At 45.9% G+C, this 16,461-nt stretch overlaps 1 protein-coding gene across 1 annotated transcript; it reads left to right on the forward strand.

Annotated features, from left to right (window-relative positions):
• Positions 1–8,485: 8,485 nt before the first annotated feature.
• Positions 8,486–10,468, forward strand: LOC125021706 (low affinity immunoglobulin gamma Fc region receptor II-like). Its single transcript, XM_047607857.1, has 6 exons — positions 8,486–8,617; positions 8,859–8,903; positions 8,985–9,242; positions 9,325–9,570; positions 9,653–9,721; positions 9,917–10,468. The coding sequence occupies exons 1-6, from the start codon at positions 8,587–8,589 to the stop codon at positions 10,036–10,038; spliced, it is 771 nt and encodes a 256-aa protein (XP_047463813.1). The 5' UTR covers positions 8,486–8,586; the 3' UTR covers positions 10,039–10,468.
• Positions 10,469–16,461: the final 5,993 nt, after the last annotated feature.

Here is a 16,461-nt window from a genome sequence, read left to right on the forward strand (position 1 = left end):
TGCTGGCAAGTTCTACACCTCCCACTGTGCCAACTGATTCTAGAATCCAAGTGGGCCACTATAACCAGTTCGAACAGTTAAACTTCTAGTTATGACATTCACCCCATAACTATAAACACAATTTTGCATTCTAGGATATGAATGTATCATGTTACATTATGAATAACTATAACCTCAAAGTGGTTTTAATGTCCATAAATGACACACTTTGTCCTTGATGATGTGACGACATCGCTCACCGAAACACACCACCAGCCTTCAAGATGATGGTGGCGGGGGGGGGGGGTTGAACCTTTACCGAAACACACCATGGTGGGGAAGACTTTTCTTGCTCTTTAACTGGTAGCAGAATCACCAACCTCCTAATGCCCCTGTGGAGGGTGGTGGAGAGACAGTTCTCTGCACCTCGGCTTCTCTTGGCCTGTCCGCCAAAAACTGGAAGGCCTTGGCATGTTCTCACCATCATGTCCTGTACTACGCGGGTTTGGAACTCCAACGCCGTCAGGTTACTTTCCTCACCAACGCTGCTTAACGCTCTCTTGAGTACACGGACAGCTGCCTCAGCTGCCCCATTTCAGTGGGGAGAGTCTGGCAGGTGAAATACCCACGTCCAGTCCATTCCTGCAGTTGCCGCTTTCTTCTGGACCTGATCTTTGTCGATGCTATTTAAGAAGCCATAAAGCTCCTGCAAAACTGGCCTAGCACCCACAAAGTTGGTTCCTTGATCCGACCAGAGCTTCCTCGGGTGACCCCTGAGAGCTATGAAGCACTGGTACAACTTCAGGAATCCTTCTATCGACAGATCCTCGACGATGTCTGCATGCATTGCTCTCGAAGCCATTCAACTGAACACCACACCCCAGACTTTCATCCTTGTTCTTCGTCTCACAGTGTCTTTAACGACGTAGGGACCGAAGAGGTCCAGGGCCGTAAACTCGTGGGGGGGCAGCTGGTTCAGTTCGTTCGAGGGGAAGCTCACTCATCACCTGTTTACACATTTTCGCTCTGGTCTTTCAACAGTGCATTCAAGAGTCAATGACATTTCTGACAATCCTTGGTCCCTGCATCACCCATGCTTTTGACCTCACCTGGAGGAGTGTACCAGCAACACCTTCGTGGTTAGCCTCATGGGCCTCTCGTGTGAGAAGGGTGCTGATCCAAGCGTTGAAGGGGACTAGGGGCACACCGGTCCCTCCCTGGGTAATGGCCTGGACTCTACCATAGCATTGCAGGATTCCTGAAGCTCCATCCCTGCTGACAACGAGCCTATTAAGTGTCGTCACAGGAAACGCAACTCCCTTCTGGGCAGCAAGGCACAGGTCTTGGAATGCAGCTTTGAGTTCCTTTACTGTCAGTACTGCCTCCCACTTTGCTGGCATAGAGGCCCTCCCTACGCAGGCCAACCATTTCTTCACAGCTCTGCGAACATAACCGACTACTCCACAGAGCAAGGCTAGAGAACTGCACCTTTTTGGATCCACTTGGTCTATGAGCGTGGCTCCCCACAGTGACCCTGTCTCCCTGGCTTCGGTTGAGGTCTGTTTTATCTCATTTCCTGAGGACGCCGGAGTCCCACTAACTCCCTCTGTGGCTACTGAGCCTTCCCCACCAGGACTGTCAGGGTTTACCAACTTCTTGGCTCGAGCTCTGGTGAGGACTGCTGAATATGCCTTTCTCTGGAGTTTACCCACCATTTCTCTGGCATCAGCTGCTACTTCAGAAGCGGACTTCATGGGCCAATCCTCAAATGGAACAGACAGGAACTCAGGACCCCTCTGCCACACAGAGTTCTCACCCAGCAGGTCAGGTGAGCACCCCCTCGTGACTAGATCGGCGATGTTGACCTCACCTGGTATCCACCACCAGTCAGCTACGGGCCCAGCCTTCTGTATTTCTCCAACTCGGTTGGCGAAGAATGTCTGGAATCCGTAGCTCTCTCTCTGGATGGCTCCCAGCACCGTCTGGCTGTCAATGAAGTGGAACCACTTCTCCACATCTAATCGCCCATGCTTCAATACGTATCCCTTCAGACGTGTAGCGAAGACAGCCCCGCAGACTTCAGCCTTGACCGCGTCGCCCTTCTGGTCGAGGGGGGTTAACTTGGCCTTTGACTCTACCAGCCGGACAACCACACCATCTGATGTCTCCCATCACAAGTAGAGCACAGCGCCATAGGACTCACAGCTCCCGTCAGAAAACGTGATTCCCCAGGGTTTACCCCTCCAATTGAAGGGCGTGAGGCTCCTGTGGAACTTGACGCTACTCAGACGAACGTACTCCTTAAACAGTGCGATTGCTTGTGCTCTGAGCTCCTCAGACAGGGGTTCATCCCAGGTGTCTTTAGTGAGCTTGCCAGCCTCCTGGAAGGCTTTTCTCACAAGGATCATTCCTTTCTGTTTCAAGGGTGTTGCTAGTCCGATTGGGTCACACAGCCCGGCGATCTGGCTCAGTAGAACACGACGGGTCAGTGGGTTTGGTGTCTTTACTTCCACTTCTTCTTCGATGAGGTCAATCTCAGTCCTTATCTTCTTCCTTCTGGAGAAGTTGATAGAGACCATCACGAAAAGTATGTCCTCTTGCACCAGGTACCCAACCCCCAGGGCTTTGTTGTCTTCCTCCCTTAGTTGGTTAGGCAATATCAGAGTCACTGGCTCGGACTCTGTCCTGTCCCGCCTCCCACTTTGACCGGACCAGACCCAGGAACCGATGTACATGGACCTCTTGTTCCTCCAGCCATACCGAATTATACATCTTGGTGATGTCATGGCTGCGTGTTCTCCTTCCTGGAATCTGAGGAGCACTGCTCTGATGGGATTGAGGACGTCTGGCCCTTTGAGCAAAATGTTCATGCTCACCCCTCTGAACTCCTGGCTGCTATTCCAGACGAGGCGCACCGGCATAGTCACTGAGTGGTGGTTTGGTGCGGTTAGGTGGCTCACCCACCACACGGCGCCATCCCAGCTGTCCATCACATCCTTGGTGAGCTTAACAGCAGCTCCCCTCCTAACCATTTCGTGGACTTGCCTCATGTTAGCTTCTTTCCAGATGGGGTCTTTGATGAGTCGCTTCCCAGCCCTCAGGAACGTTGCCTCCACAGCCTTTCGATTGTTGGGAAGAGAAGCTGGGTTTTCCTTCCAGGGGTACTTCACATCCCAGTGCGGCTGGTCACTCTCCCTGAAGGTCAGACCTGCCCTTATTATCTCCAGGTCTTTCTCATCGGCCAGTGACATCTCCTTTCCTCCCGGTGGGCACTTCCCACAGCGACACCCTCCACAGACAGGATCACAGGCAGCTCTGATGCTATCCCATTTTAGCCAGTCAAGGACCTCTTTATTGCATGCATGCTGCTGTCGTTCAAACCTGCACGCTTGTTCCTTGTTCCGAATGACTTCCCGGCCTTCCCACAAAGTGTTCTTCAACTTTGTTGGCTACCGTCCTCATGGAGTGTGCGAAGTGTGCGAAGTGTGCCATGTGGTTAGCTCCACTTCTTCGAAGATGTCTGGATGCACACCACTCACTATCTTCCCTAGAGGACCATTCCACAACACCAGGTCGCCAACCCTTTGCAGTCTTTGTGGAGCTAATCGGCCTTCGCGAGTACTGATCGGTAGATCGATCTTCTCTGGGCGGGCCAGTTCTCCCGGCTTAACTTCAGGGAAAAACCACTCCAGCCACTCCGATCTCACCACACGATCCACCTCTTTGTATCAACTTTCACCTTCATCGTGCCGACACCATACACGACAAGTGAGATTGGTTCAACGGTCAGTCCAAGTCTTTCCGCAGCTTGGTGCGTAATGTAATTAGTGTCGGAGGCAAGATCGACCAAGGCTCCGAGCCTGTCTCGTCCCTTTGTCGTGACAGGTACGAGCATCACGAGGACTGGATGTTCTTTCAAGCCGCTCTGTTCTATCAGATTCTCGCCGGCACACACTCTCGACAAGCTCTGCGGACAGCTTCCAACTGACGGGGAGTCAGTCCTAACTCGGCGAACACAGCCTCTTGCTCCTCTGTCGGACCACGGGGTCCCCTCTTCTCCTCTGCTTTGGCTTCCCTTTTTGCAGCATCCTTCCTTGTTGGTGGGTGGTGGTCCACCGGAGTATCGCCTTTCTTACACTCCTCCTTACGACAGAGGAACTTTGGAGTTCAGGCACTGTCGACCCCGTGAACATCCAGGCACTTTGTGCATGCTTTTGCCTTTTTCACTTGAGCTTTCTTTTCCGACAGATTGGCCTTCCTGAAAGTTTTGCAGCGAAACAGTTTTCCTCTGTGTTCTTCATCACCACACACAGCACATGGTGTCTGCTGGGTGTCTTCACTTCACTTGCTGTCGTTTTAGTAAACAACTTCTTTTCTCTCCATCTGTCACCTGGCTTCTCCCGGCCGCTTGGTCTCTCAGGAGTGTTAGCAGGCCACGGTTTGCTCAGTAGCAACTGCTCCAACCTCACAAGTAACGACTTTTGGTCTTCCAGGAACAGCAAGAGCCTGTCGAAACAGTTACCTGAGTGGACATTGTTAAGAGGGTTCCTCACATACATGAGCCACTCTCTTTTCATGACATCAGGGAGTTTACTCTCTAAAGACCGAATCACCAGCTGGTTCTGTATAGCGTCTGCGCACCCCAGGTCCGTGAGGTCCGATGCTGCCCTCTCCACAGCCAGGATCAACTCTAACGTCTCTCGTGGTTGGTGGTTCTTTACAGCAGATCATGACTGTAGCTCCAACACGATCTCTTCCGCCGTTTGTGCTTTATCACCATAGTGGTTCTCTAACTCCCTGAAGATATCGCTCGCATTTTTGCAACGCAACAGTCTGAGGTCACCTTTCACAGTCTCATCTATACTGTCTAGCAAGTGAAGTTTCTTACATTCTCGCGACCCAGTAGGTTCTGCCTGTGCCTGGATACTCTCCCATTCAGTCTTCCAGCGCCAATAGTCCCTCCTGTCCCCGGAGAACTTAGGCAAACTTATGGGTGTGAGCCTTATTTTAGGCCTCATTTTAGGAATCTGCATCACCATCAGCTCCCACTGGGAGCTGTTATCCCCCCCGGCGTATGCACCAGTGCCACTATACTGCATGCTACTACCTTGTCCCATGCTGAGATCAACAGATGGAGCAGCACGAACACTCAGCAACTGTGGCGTGCTGGCGAGAGTTGGAGGTAGAGTGAAATTGACATCAAGTCCACCGTCCGACCGCCGTGACTGCAGGGTGGGCTGTAATATCTGTTGGGGAGTACTGTGTGTGGCAGCTGGTACATACCGGCTTGGAGGTTGACCAATGACAGCAGGACCTTGAGCATCGCTGGTGGTGATGTTTGCTCTGTCAGCGGAAATGAACGGAGGAGAGCTTGCAACATGTACAGTTCCCTGCCCATCAATGGGGAGAGTGACAACAGCGGACTGGGTGATAACAGGTGGGGTAACAACAGCAGGGGTTACAGGTTGAGTAGAAGTGATGTTATCCGCAGCTGTAAGGCTGTTACTAGCTGATGTGACACTTCCACCGACTGCGTTATCGACTCCCACATCTTCATCCTCTTCCCCCTCTCCTCTGTCACCGTCGCCATCGTGTTCTTCACTGTCCTTCTTCATGACCTCATTTTCACGTCGGCATGTCCACTCATCCATCAGTTGCTCCTTGTCCTTTTTCAATGATAAAAGGAGCATCCATCTGTCTTTCCCGTATGGCCGATAGTCTCTCCAAGGGTACACAGCCTCACTGAGTCCATGGAGCTTCCTATGAAGTTTACCACTTTCGACCCCTTGCTGCGTCCATGGCACTACTTTATCTTTCCCGAGTGCCTCAGCCCGATCAAAAGCCGACTTGAACTGGGTTACGAGGGGGTCTATGTCTTGTGCTGCATACTTGGACCACAGCATGTCCAAGATCTTGCTCTCAGTTTCAAGGAACCTTTGCTCACTGGCGTCTCTCCTCGCCAGGGCGTCCTTCGACTCACTGTTGTCACCTGTAGGGTCTATCTGCCTCTGTGCGTCGATATATTCATTACTGACATCAAGGAGTTTAGTATAATCATCCTTCAATCGAGCTAACTCATCAGACAACTCAACTTCACGTAAACGGCCAGCACTAACATCAAGGCGGTTGAGTCGTTACGAAGAGGTCCGTTCCAACAACAAAACAAACTCACGTCTCTGCCAAACAAACGGCGCAAGACAGAGTCTTTTGCCGGTAGCTATAGCGTGGTGCGTAAAGTCACTTTATCAGCTCCGCAGCTTTTATACTATCCACACAGCCTTACTCACGGTTCTGGAAGTCATTCAGCTTCTTAACTGCCCCGTTAGCTCTCAGCTTCGGATCCTCCGTTGCAGTGGTGTTGTTGACAGCAACTTCTTTCCCAGACTCCGGGTCACCGCTCTCGGCACCAGCCCTTAACGATGGCTGTTCTCCGCTTGGGGTCCGTGTACCCTCTGGCACGGTTCCGACGACGGTTTACAACTGTCCAGCATTTTATCAAGCTACCTGCTATAGTTTAATAAACTCCCCTCTGGAAGGGTTATCAGGACAGGTATGGCAGATACAACTCCAGTCACTTTTATGATTTTATTACGTTCACATGTACAACAAGCATCCACACGCTTGGTAGCTGCTAGCCCACGTTAGCCAGCTCGTTAGCGGCGTTAATTAGAAAGCAATATAGTGACGATTAGGTTGTAAACCTGTAATGCAACATAAACACAAAACCCAAAATTAATGAATGAAATATATACTCATTCATATGGTATTTAAACACCAACAATGCTAGTATGCAGCTACTTACCGGCAAGGCGTACCTGTCCAGACAATTAAGCAAATGATTTGAAACCAAAAAGGGAGACACCTGCTGGCAAGTTCTACACTGGACGTAGCCATGCCATAAAGACAAGGGACAAAGCGACACAAACAGATCTTGAGCCTTTCCGTGTTTCTATCAGTTTTTTCCTTGTCACAGCTTTTGCTCAAGTTGGAACTTTCGGCTTTCTCTTCCTCTACCTCACAATTAAATATATATATATACATATATACATATATATATATGTATATATATATATATATATACACATATATATATATGTATATATTTTTTTATTATTTATATATATGTATATATTGACAATAAAGTTGACTTGACTTGAAATGGCTCATTTTGTTCTGAAAATAAAACTTATTATATTATCTTTCAACATGTAAAGAAGAAGAGCAGCTCGAGTTTCATTGACTCCTTTATAGTCTAGATGTAACCATTGGCATTCTTGTTCATTGTGGAGACTGCAGGGTCGTCAGCCAGGAGCAGATGTTTCACCCCATTATTCCAAATCATCTTTTGCAAATCCTTCTTTTGTCTGTGCCTTATCCTCGCTCAAGAGCCAGAGCCAGGCCTGTCTGGTGAGTCTCTTTTCTCAAATAATTGCCTCACTTCTCTTATTTGAACCCTAGACTAATTGGCTGCATTGGAAGCTGTAAGGTGTTTCTCCCAAAGAGTTCTGTGGTGGATCGAAGGAAGCATCGAGGAAGGCCTGGGAGGGACTGGTTGATCTTGTGCAGACTCTTTGAGATGGGTTATGACCAGTTGGGCCATGCTCTTGGCCGTGTAGAGTCTGCCTAAGCTTCTCATTGGGCCTTCTACCAGTAGAGGGATTCTTTCGCCACGTCAAGTGAAGAGGATCATGTCGTCCCTCAACCCCTTTTAGTTCGACCGACTGCGAGACTTTGTGGGTTTTGATCCTCATATAGGCCCATGCTAGAAGCTCCTCCAGTTGTTTGAGGTGTCTGGATGTACAGGCTGCTGTCTGGAGATGGGCAGTTACATCATCCATATAGGCTTGGGTCTGTCTACGATCGTATCGTATTTGTCTTCCACCCATCAGGATTACCTCAGACAAGGCTGTGAAGAGGATGGGACAGATAGAGCAACAGAGTAGAGATATCACAGGCTGTGTAGCAGACACATAGATTGTTGTCTGTTTCCTACTAGGTTTTAAAAAAAAAAAAAAACACATGGGTCACACCAGTTGCTTGAGCAAGGATCTCACTGGACCATAGGTAGAACCTATCAGGCTTACAAGTTGACAGAGTGACCTTAACCTGCGAATGCCCATATGGTGCATAAGTATAAGTAGGACCTAATTGATTTTCAGATGAGGCTTATCTGTGTATTTTCATATCAGACCATTGAAGTGCCTGAAGTAGTTGAGTCCTTTCACAGACACTCAGTCTCCTCTTTTAGCCTTCAACTCATTTACAGTCATGATCCACTGGTGTCAGGCACAAGCAGCCGCCTTCCTGATAGTATGTTACTGTCAGTTTACGTTCTTCTCGTCTGACATCCATTTAGGTGTCATTATGTGTAGGTTATTGCTTTGCCCATTCTTTCACTAAACCAGGATAAGTGTTTAAAAATCCTCCAATCTTTCTAAACATTCTTTCAAAGATCACTCACAGATTCTCTCTGCCTTCACTCTTTGCACCACCCACTGATATTTAACTAACACTCGCAAGCTATTTGTATCACCTCCTCTTCTCAACAGTCACACAGGAAGAGATCATTTCTCACTTTATACTTCAGTCAGTCAGCATCAAGACAACATGAAGGTCAGAGCTTTCTGCATCGCACTGTGTGAGTACTGACTCCTTTCCAGATTAAAGCTTACTTTATTTACAATTAAAAATCTCATGAAGAGATACACATGAAGATGCAAATCTATGAACATTATTAAGTGAGTGAATTTAATTTTAATGTCTTTGACTGAAGTCTTCACCAGCTACGACATTTAATTAGAAAATATCCTGAACATCGTGAGCAGCTGAACGAAACGTCAAAACTTTTATTGATTCATCTATTTTCTTTGCATCTTCAGTGACTGTGACAATCCTCCTGTCCTGTGCACAGGATCATGATGTTGGTGAGCAGATTTCATGTTGGGGTGTTGTAGAAAGATAGGCAAAATGTCTAAACTGAATCTCTCTGTTTTTCTTTGTCTCAGATGCAGCTTTTCTTCGTATCTCTCCAAACAGACTGCAGTTCTTTGAATACGAGTCCATCACTTTTTACTGTGACGGAGTCTTTTACTGTCACGTTGAAAGTACATCCAAAGGGAGGAACCCCTCGTGTTGCACAACTGAGGACAAAACATTTAGGGGACCTAACTGCACCATTGAAAGTGTTTATGAAGAGGACTCTGGAAAGTACTGGTATCTAGAAGAAAGAGAGAGAAGAAACATCATCAACATCAATGTCACTTGTATGTTTGCAGTGAGCCAGTGATATTTTGTGATTATCTCAAAGTGATTTCAAAATAAGTTAAATATGACTGTGTTCTTCAGCTGGTTCTGTGATCCTGGAGAGTCCTGCTCTTCCTGTGATGGAGGGAGAAGATGTGACTCTGAGCTGCAGAACTAAAAATTCTTCCTCCAACATCACAGCTGATTTCTATAAAAATGGAGTCCTCAAGTGGAGAAGCTCCACAGGAAATCTGATCCTCAAAACAGTCTCCATGTCTGATCAAGGATTCTACAAATGTCACATCTCTGGAGTTGGAGAATCACCACAGACCTGGCTGACTGTTAGAGGTGAGAGATGGCGATTCTATTTTCAAAGTGCATACGTGTGATGTAAGTTCCTGTTATTTATTTATTTATTTATTTAATCTAGCTTTACTGTCCTCATCAACATCATGTTTTCATGAAGAGATGAATCTTACCTCCTCCTGCAAGTGTAATGGTAAGAAGACTTAATCTAAACTATGCTGTCTAATCGTTAAATCATTAAACAAATAACCTGGGAACCATCATGTTGGAAACAAGGCCCTTTGAGAGATGAAATGGATTGGGTCCATCTTCTTTCACTTCTATTTATCACAACTACTTTATTAACCACTGTGTCTCATAATGTTTTCTCTCTACAAAACCTCCCCAGATAACAACTGTCACATTTACCCCATCCTAAGGACTGTGTTCACCATCATCATGGTGGTGCTGTTGCTGCTGCTGCTCGGATGTCTTCACTGTGTGTTAGACAGAGGTATAAAATATGACTAAACTTCAACAGAATAGAGGATTTTCTGTTATATAAAAGAAAAAGATGGTCTGTATGACCAACAGGTGAATTAAGTTCAGTTTAGTAGCTGAGATTACAAAGTGGATATTTCATGTAGGATTAAGCCCATTGCTATCGAGCTGTTTTCTATGCTTCTAGTCCCAGGGTTAGACACTGTGACTGAATCAGGAAATGAGTGTCTTTCTGAGAAACTTGTGTAACATGTCTGCAAATGTGGTTATTAAAGCATTCGCTCTGACCATAACTAGCCTGACATATGATATTCAAAATAACCACAACGCCTGAGCGCTTCTATTAATTGATGTTGGTTTGTAGAAACGTGTGAGCTCTGACAGTGTGTCACCACCTTCTCGTGTCTTCATCTGTTAGCAATTTTGCAAAGTCTCAAGAAAAATAAACTTAGATATGCATTGTTAACATGCTACTCTTTCATATGTTTGTTTGTTTTTTCCCCCAATTTTTTCAAATATTAAAAAAAAAAAAAAGTTTTCAAATTGAATGTCAGACTAGAGAGTAAGGCAGAAGTGAGCGAAGGGCAGATGTAAAAAGAAGGTATGTTAGAAAATGAAAATCATGATAGTCCTGATCAATTTGATCCTTTTTTTTCAGAAGAAGCTTTTATAGACGAATCAGGATTGAAGACAGAAGTCTCACAAGTCTCCATTACTACAGAGATACACAATAACATACATTTTTATAGTTATGCAAAGCCTTGCAATTCTCATGCAACTCAATTGACTTCTCGAACCTGACAATATCCTTCGTAAACATTTTTCTTTTCTAAATGTTGTTGACCTTTTTTTTTTGTTGTTGTTTGAGAGTGAACGCCACATGCCAGAGGTTCGACATGGTGCCGGAATACTGTAAGCCTTGGGTATTGTACATGTAGGGAGACACACATTATACTCATTAAAAACTGGTGACTCGTGCAATGGTTAAACAATTATGGGGAGCTCAGTTTGGACAAGTTTTGGTGCATCCTTTGTGATGCTTAGGGTCAGGAAGGATGAGGATGGAAGCCATGGTGAAGAAGGTCTTTAGTCTCTGAAACAACTGTTATGCCTGGGGAGTCCACTGGAACTGAAATTTCAGATAAACCGTTTGTGGAAGCTCAACAAATCCTAAGAAATGCTGTAACTATTTCCTAGAGGTGGGAATGGGCCAACCCGAGATAGCGCTAACCTTAGATGGGTCCATTTGAATGTGACCCTGTGAGATGACGTGACTGAGGTGAACACTTCTCATCCTTTACAAGAAGCTGATTATCCAGCAGGTTCTGCAGGACAGGAGGAAAAAGTCAATATGTCGTCCATGTATACAAAAACAAAATGGTTTAACATGTCCTTTAGCCCATTGTTTACCATCGCCTGAAAGACTGGGACATTTGGTTTCATCTAAAAGGCATCACCAAGTACCTGTATCATCCACTGAGAGTATTGAAGGCAGTCTTCCATTCATCTCTCTCCCTTATCCTTACCAAATGATGGAAATTTCTGAGGTCTACTTTCATGAATATCTTAGCTCCTTGCGATAGTTGAAAAGCTTGTTTTTGATGGTGATCTCATTCAGTCCGTAAAAATTGATCCAGGGCCAAAGAATCTTGTCCTTCATGTCCCTGAAAAAAATCCAACGCTAGTTGAGAGATCCTGGAGAATCCTGCTTTTCCTGTGATGGAGCGAGTAAACGTGACTATTAGCTGCAGAACCAAAAAATCTTCCTCCAACATTGCAGCTAATTTCTATAAAGATGGAGTCCTCTAGTGGAGAAGTCCCTTAGGAAATTTCTAGGTCTACTTCATGAATATCTTAGCTCCTTGCGATAGTTGAAAAGCTTGTTTTTGATGGTGATCTCATTCAGTCCGTAAAAATTGATCCAGGGCCAAAGAATCTTGTCCTTCATGTCCCTATTTTTTTCAAAATAAGATTCATAAAGTATTGATATATGTCTCAAACAATTCACAACTCCTTATGTTTCAGCGTTTTCTGCCACTGATGCAGAAGATCATAAAGACTTTAATCCTGACTAATCTTCCCAAGCGTTGTTACACAGTTGTCTTTCTATGAGCACGTTTTAACTGTTCACTCACAGTTACTGAAAGAAAACTTAACAGCAGTTTAAAAACTTAAAAGCTTAAAAAAAGCCAGTGAGCTTCTCATCTTCTGTCTGTGCAGCGTCTACACATAGTATTGTTTCTGTAAAACTCTAAGATGGTGTCATTTAAATGGTTGAAGGGCTTTGCTTAGTAAAGTAAATGTGTACAATGGCTTCTTCTATTTCTATAATTATAATTATCACTTGCATGATATTTGTCTTCTGTGTCCTGTGTGTTACAGGTGTGACGATCCGGTACGGGGAGTGGTTAAGGCGTAGAGTGGGAGGGTTGTATTTCTGCCTGCCCATGCTATCCAGAGAGCATAAAAGATGGCCTTCTGTTTAGCTTCTGTCTCTCTCACAGCTCTCTCCCAACACGCTCTAGACTTGCCGTCGTGGCTTCTTTTGTTTGGTTTGTTGCACCATACAACATACACCTCACCACATTGACCACGCAACCACACACTGCTGACATGACTGACACCTTACTTTCCTACATACCTCATTCATTTGTAAATAAGTTCATTTGGTTATGTTAAATAAAAACTACTTTTGAGCTCAATCTGTCTGTGTGCCTCCCTCCTTGTTGCCACCTCAGAGCCTGGTGGTAACACAGGTTACTAAGCGCTGACTGAAAGGAGGAGCTTCATGATCTACATGAAAACCACAAAATGACAGTTAGAGCCAGTACTGGTGTTGTTATTATACAAGCTCGTCTGTTTGCTGTGTTTCAAATTTAAAATAGTTTATGTGTAAAAACAAATGTGTGGAGCTTGACAGCAGGTACGCTTTAACCAACATATCAGAGAGGTTTCGGTTTAACCAACTTGTTCCATCAGCTTCATCTGTTCACACCAATTCTCACCAGATGAACTCTGCTGCTGTTTCTAAACTCGCTGCGGTTAGCTGCATATCTGAAGGGGTTGTATTACTTTTTTTAGGCTGTAGTCAGCAACGAGACAAGAGTTTCTTGTCAGAGTCCCACAAGAATAAAAGTCATGTGCTGCACACCTGAACCTCTGTTTGAGTTTGTTCCAGCGTTTTCTGATCTGTGTCATGATAATTAGAACTATACCAGAACGTTCCTCAGTTTTATGAGTGAAATTCATAAACTTCCTCATGAAATAGCCTGTAGTACAGTCACTTTCATATTGACAATGTTCGTCAGGGTTGTCTTTTGAAAGCTCAGTAGGTTGATCTTCCCACGCTCTGACAGGATGTTCAGAGACGGACCTATTACTCTTAATTTAGTTATTTTGAATTTCTTGGGTCATCAGTAGTTTGAAGATGACTCACCCTTGGTCAACGAAAAGGTCATTCATTGAGCTCACTCTCAGCTTTATTTCTGGTGGTTGTACACCAAGACACTGTCTTCTTTCCCATCTGTGGCCTGCTTGCTTCTCAATTATATGTATTGCCTCTCTGTCATTACTCTGTCTGTGTATAATCCTGTCTTATCCCTTGCCTTCTAGTCCAGTTTGTGTGGAAGTACCTGTTGGGCTTTCCTGCTATTTCTGGTTTTCCTTTGCTTCTTGTGTTTCTGCTTTTTTTGCTGCTGCAGTTACAGTAAGTCCTGCTGTACTTTAGCTATTGGACTTTCTCTATAAACCCACCGGAAAACTTTGACTTCTTTGACTTTTCCAACTGGATTTGTCGGTTTTAAAGGTTCTGGATGGCGGCCAAACTGGACTGAACTCATTAGTTTATACTATGGATCATAGGCCGTAGGAAGTCTTTTATAAGTAGTTCATATGCAAATATAATGTGATCTGTGAGAGGGCTTGTCTCAATAAGAGAAGTCAAGAGTCAGGGGAATCAACTGAGGCATTCATTTCTGTGGTTTATGAACTAGCAGAGCACTGTCACTATGGTCCTCTGCATGAGGAAATGAACCATCTCATCATCATGAGCATTGATTTGAATGTTGGGAAGTGTGTGCATGTATGGATGGGTTTGAGTTAAGTTAGTAGTGGAGATATGGCATTGCAGCTTGTCTGAAAAGTTTCAAATGGACAGTGAATCAATGCTGGAAAAAACAGTTACCATAATAAGTCGTAAATGTGTGTAGTGTAGAACCCAAATGCAGCAGAAAACAGCATGGAATGATTGATAATAAACTTTGAGTCTTCAACAGGAATAGGGTTGAGCAGAGGACTTGCAGAATTATTGAGCAGGAGCAGGAGGTTAACGGTCTCTGAGATTCTTGAAATGAGCAGAGAGCAAAACTTCACACTAACAGAGTCCAGAGAGTCAAAGTTACCAATGGGGGGCAGGTGGTAAGCATGGTCAGGCAGGCAGGCAGGCAGGCAGGAGGTCCAAAGTCATGTGTAACAAAGGCAAAGTGGAAAAACCAGAACAGAGCAGGCAGGTGGCAGGTCCAAAACAGGTGGAGTCGGCAACAGGTGATCAGACAATAAAAAAGTGATGGAGAATCTTGGTAGAGAGTCTCATCCTCTGACAACCTTTCATTGTCAGAGGAGGAGTCATCCAAGTAGGAAAGGGGGTCCTCTACAACTGGTCACGCAGGGATGGTACCAGCGGGGGTGCTATGGCGGGGATACCTGGACGTGGTGGTTAACTTGGTGGGCTGGTCAGGTCAGTAAACAGGTGGGAGTCAAGAATGTAACTGGCGGGTAGCCATGATCTCTCTTCCGGCTGTCCCCCTCTCAGTAGGCCAGATACTAGAGGCCCCGCCCCCCACACTGGGAGTGGCGGAGATGTCGCACAGACTGGGTCCCCGTTGATGTGTCATGGAGGTGGGGCAGAACTGGTGGGTTCTCCCAAGCTGGTTTGACCTCGGAGATGTAGAATGTGCGACGGACCCTCATGGAATGGGGAAGCTTGAGCCAGACTGCTGTTGGGTTGACAATCTTCTGAATCTCAAATAGGCCGATGAATCTGGGTGCCATCTTCTTGGAGTCCCCCCTCAGTGGGAGGTCTCGGGTTGACAACCATACCTTTTGGCCGACCTTATAGATGGGTGTCTTGGTGCATCTGTGATTAGCAGTCAACGTGTAGCACTTTCCAGACTGTAGAAGAGTGGACCTACTATGGACTTAAGTGTGGCAACACAGGCGAATGAAGGCCTAGACAGAGGCGCAGGAGACATACTTCTCCAGGGCAGGAAATAGAGGAGTCTGGTACCCATGGGCACACTGGAAGGGTGAGAGGCCAGTGGAAGAGCTGGACATGGTGTTGTAGGTGTATTCTACCAATAACAACTGCTGTGATTGGGATGAGGGGTGTTTGGAGACCATGCAGCGGAGGGCCACCTCCATGGCAAGCAATGGGCCCAGCTTGATTCTCCAAGGCAGCCTTAACTCTCTCCTCCACTCCCCAGGTAAAGGCAGCAACCAGGCGGGTGGAAGGCAGGATGGTGTCTGAACCTGAGTCTGACTCCTCCCCCTCCTTCAGAAACTGGCCAGACAGGGCCTTGGGTTTCATGTTCTGATTCCTCAGGTGGTAGGAGAGAGTGAAGTTGGACTGCTTGGAACAGCAGCTTGGTCCCCTCCAACCAGTGGCGCCCCTCCTCCAGTGCCAGTTTGACACCAAGTAGCTCACAGTTCCCAATGTCATCTGGAGCTTCTGGCCCCCATGCTGATGTCTGAGGCACCTCCATGACATACTGTTTTTCAGGGTCAGGCAAATAGACAATGTCTTCCAAGCCCATGACCAGGTGTTCGTAGTGCCCCGTGTGTGTGTTGAAGGATGTTATCCACTCATCCCCCTCTCGGGTGTGGACCGGGAAAGACAAATATTTCAGACAAATACTACAGGACAGAAAGCAAACATAGACTTTGCTTTCTGTCACAAAGAGAACACCAAACAGGGAAGACAAAGGGGCAAAAAGATTTCCAGACAGGACAGAAAAGCTGTCGACAATGAAGAAAAGGACCAGCACTCTCCTGGAACAACTGTGCTGCACAGGAAGCAGAATGCAGAAAATGTTGAAAAAAGGGACACTTTACAGCAGTTTGTAAATCAGGCAGAGTAAGTGGAGTTCCAAAGGAGGACAAACAGTACATGTTGTTCTTGGAAGTGGTTTACACAGGAAAGAAACACGAAAAGTGGGAAAAGGCACTGAAAGTGAATGGTCAAGACATCACGTTCAACAAAACAAAGTCATGGCTCACTCACCAAAGCAACAGTACCACTGTGTGAGCCCAGAAATTAACTTCTAAAGGTAAGAGTTCAGTTTGATGAAGTCATGGTATATAAGGACAGGACAGCCACACAAATAGTGTATGTGGTAGAGAAACTAGCTACTCCTCTGCTAGGTTTTCCAGCAATCTTAGATTGGAACCTACTGCATC

This window comes from Mugil cephalus, chromosome 1, assembly GCF_022458985.1.
Source record: "Mugil cephalus isolate CIBA_MC_2020 chromosome 1, CIBA_Mcephalus_1.1, whole genome shotgun sequence".
NCBI lineage: Eukaryota > Metazoa > Chordata > Actinopteri > Mugiliformes > Mugilidae > Mugil > Mugil cephalus.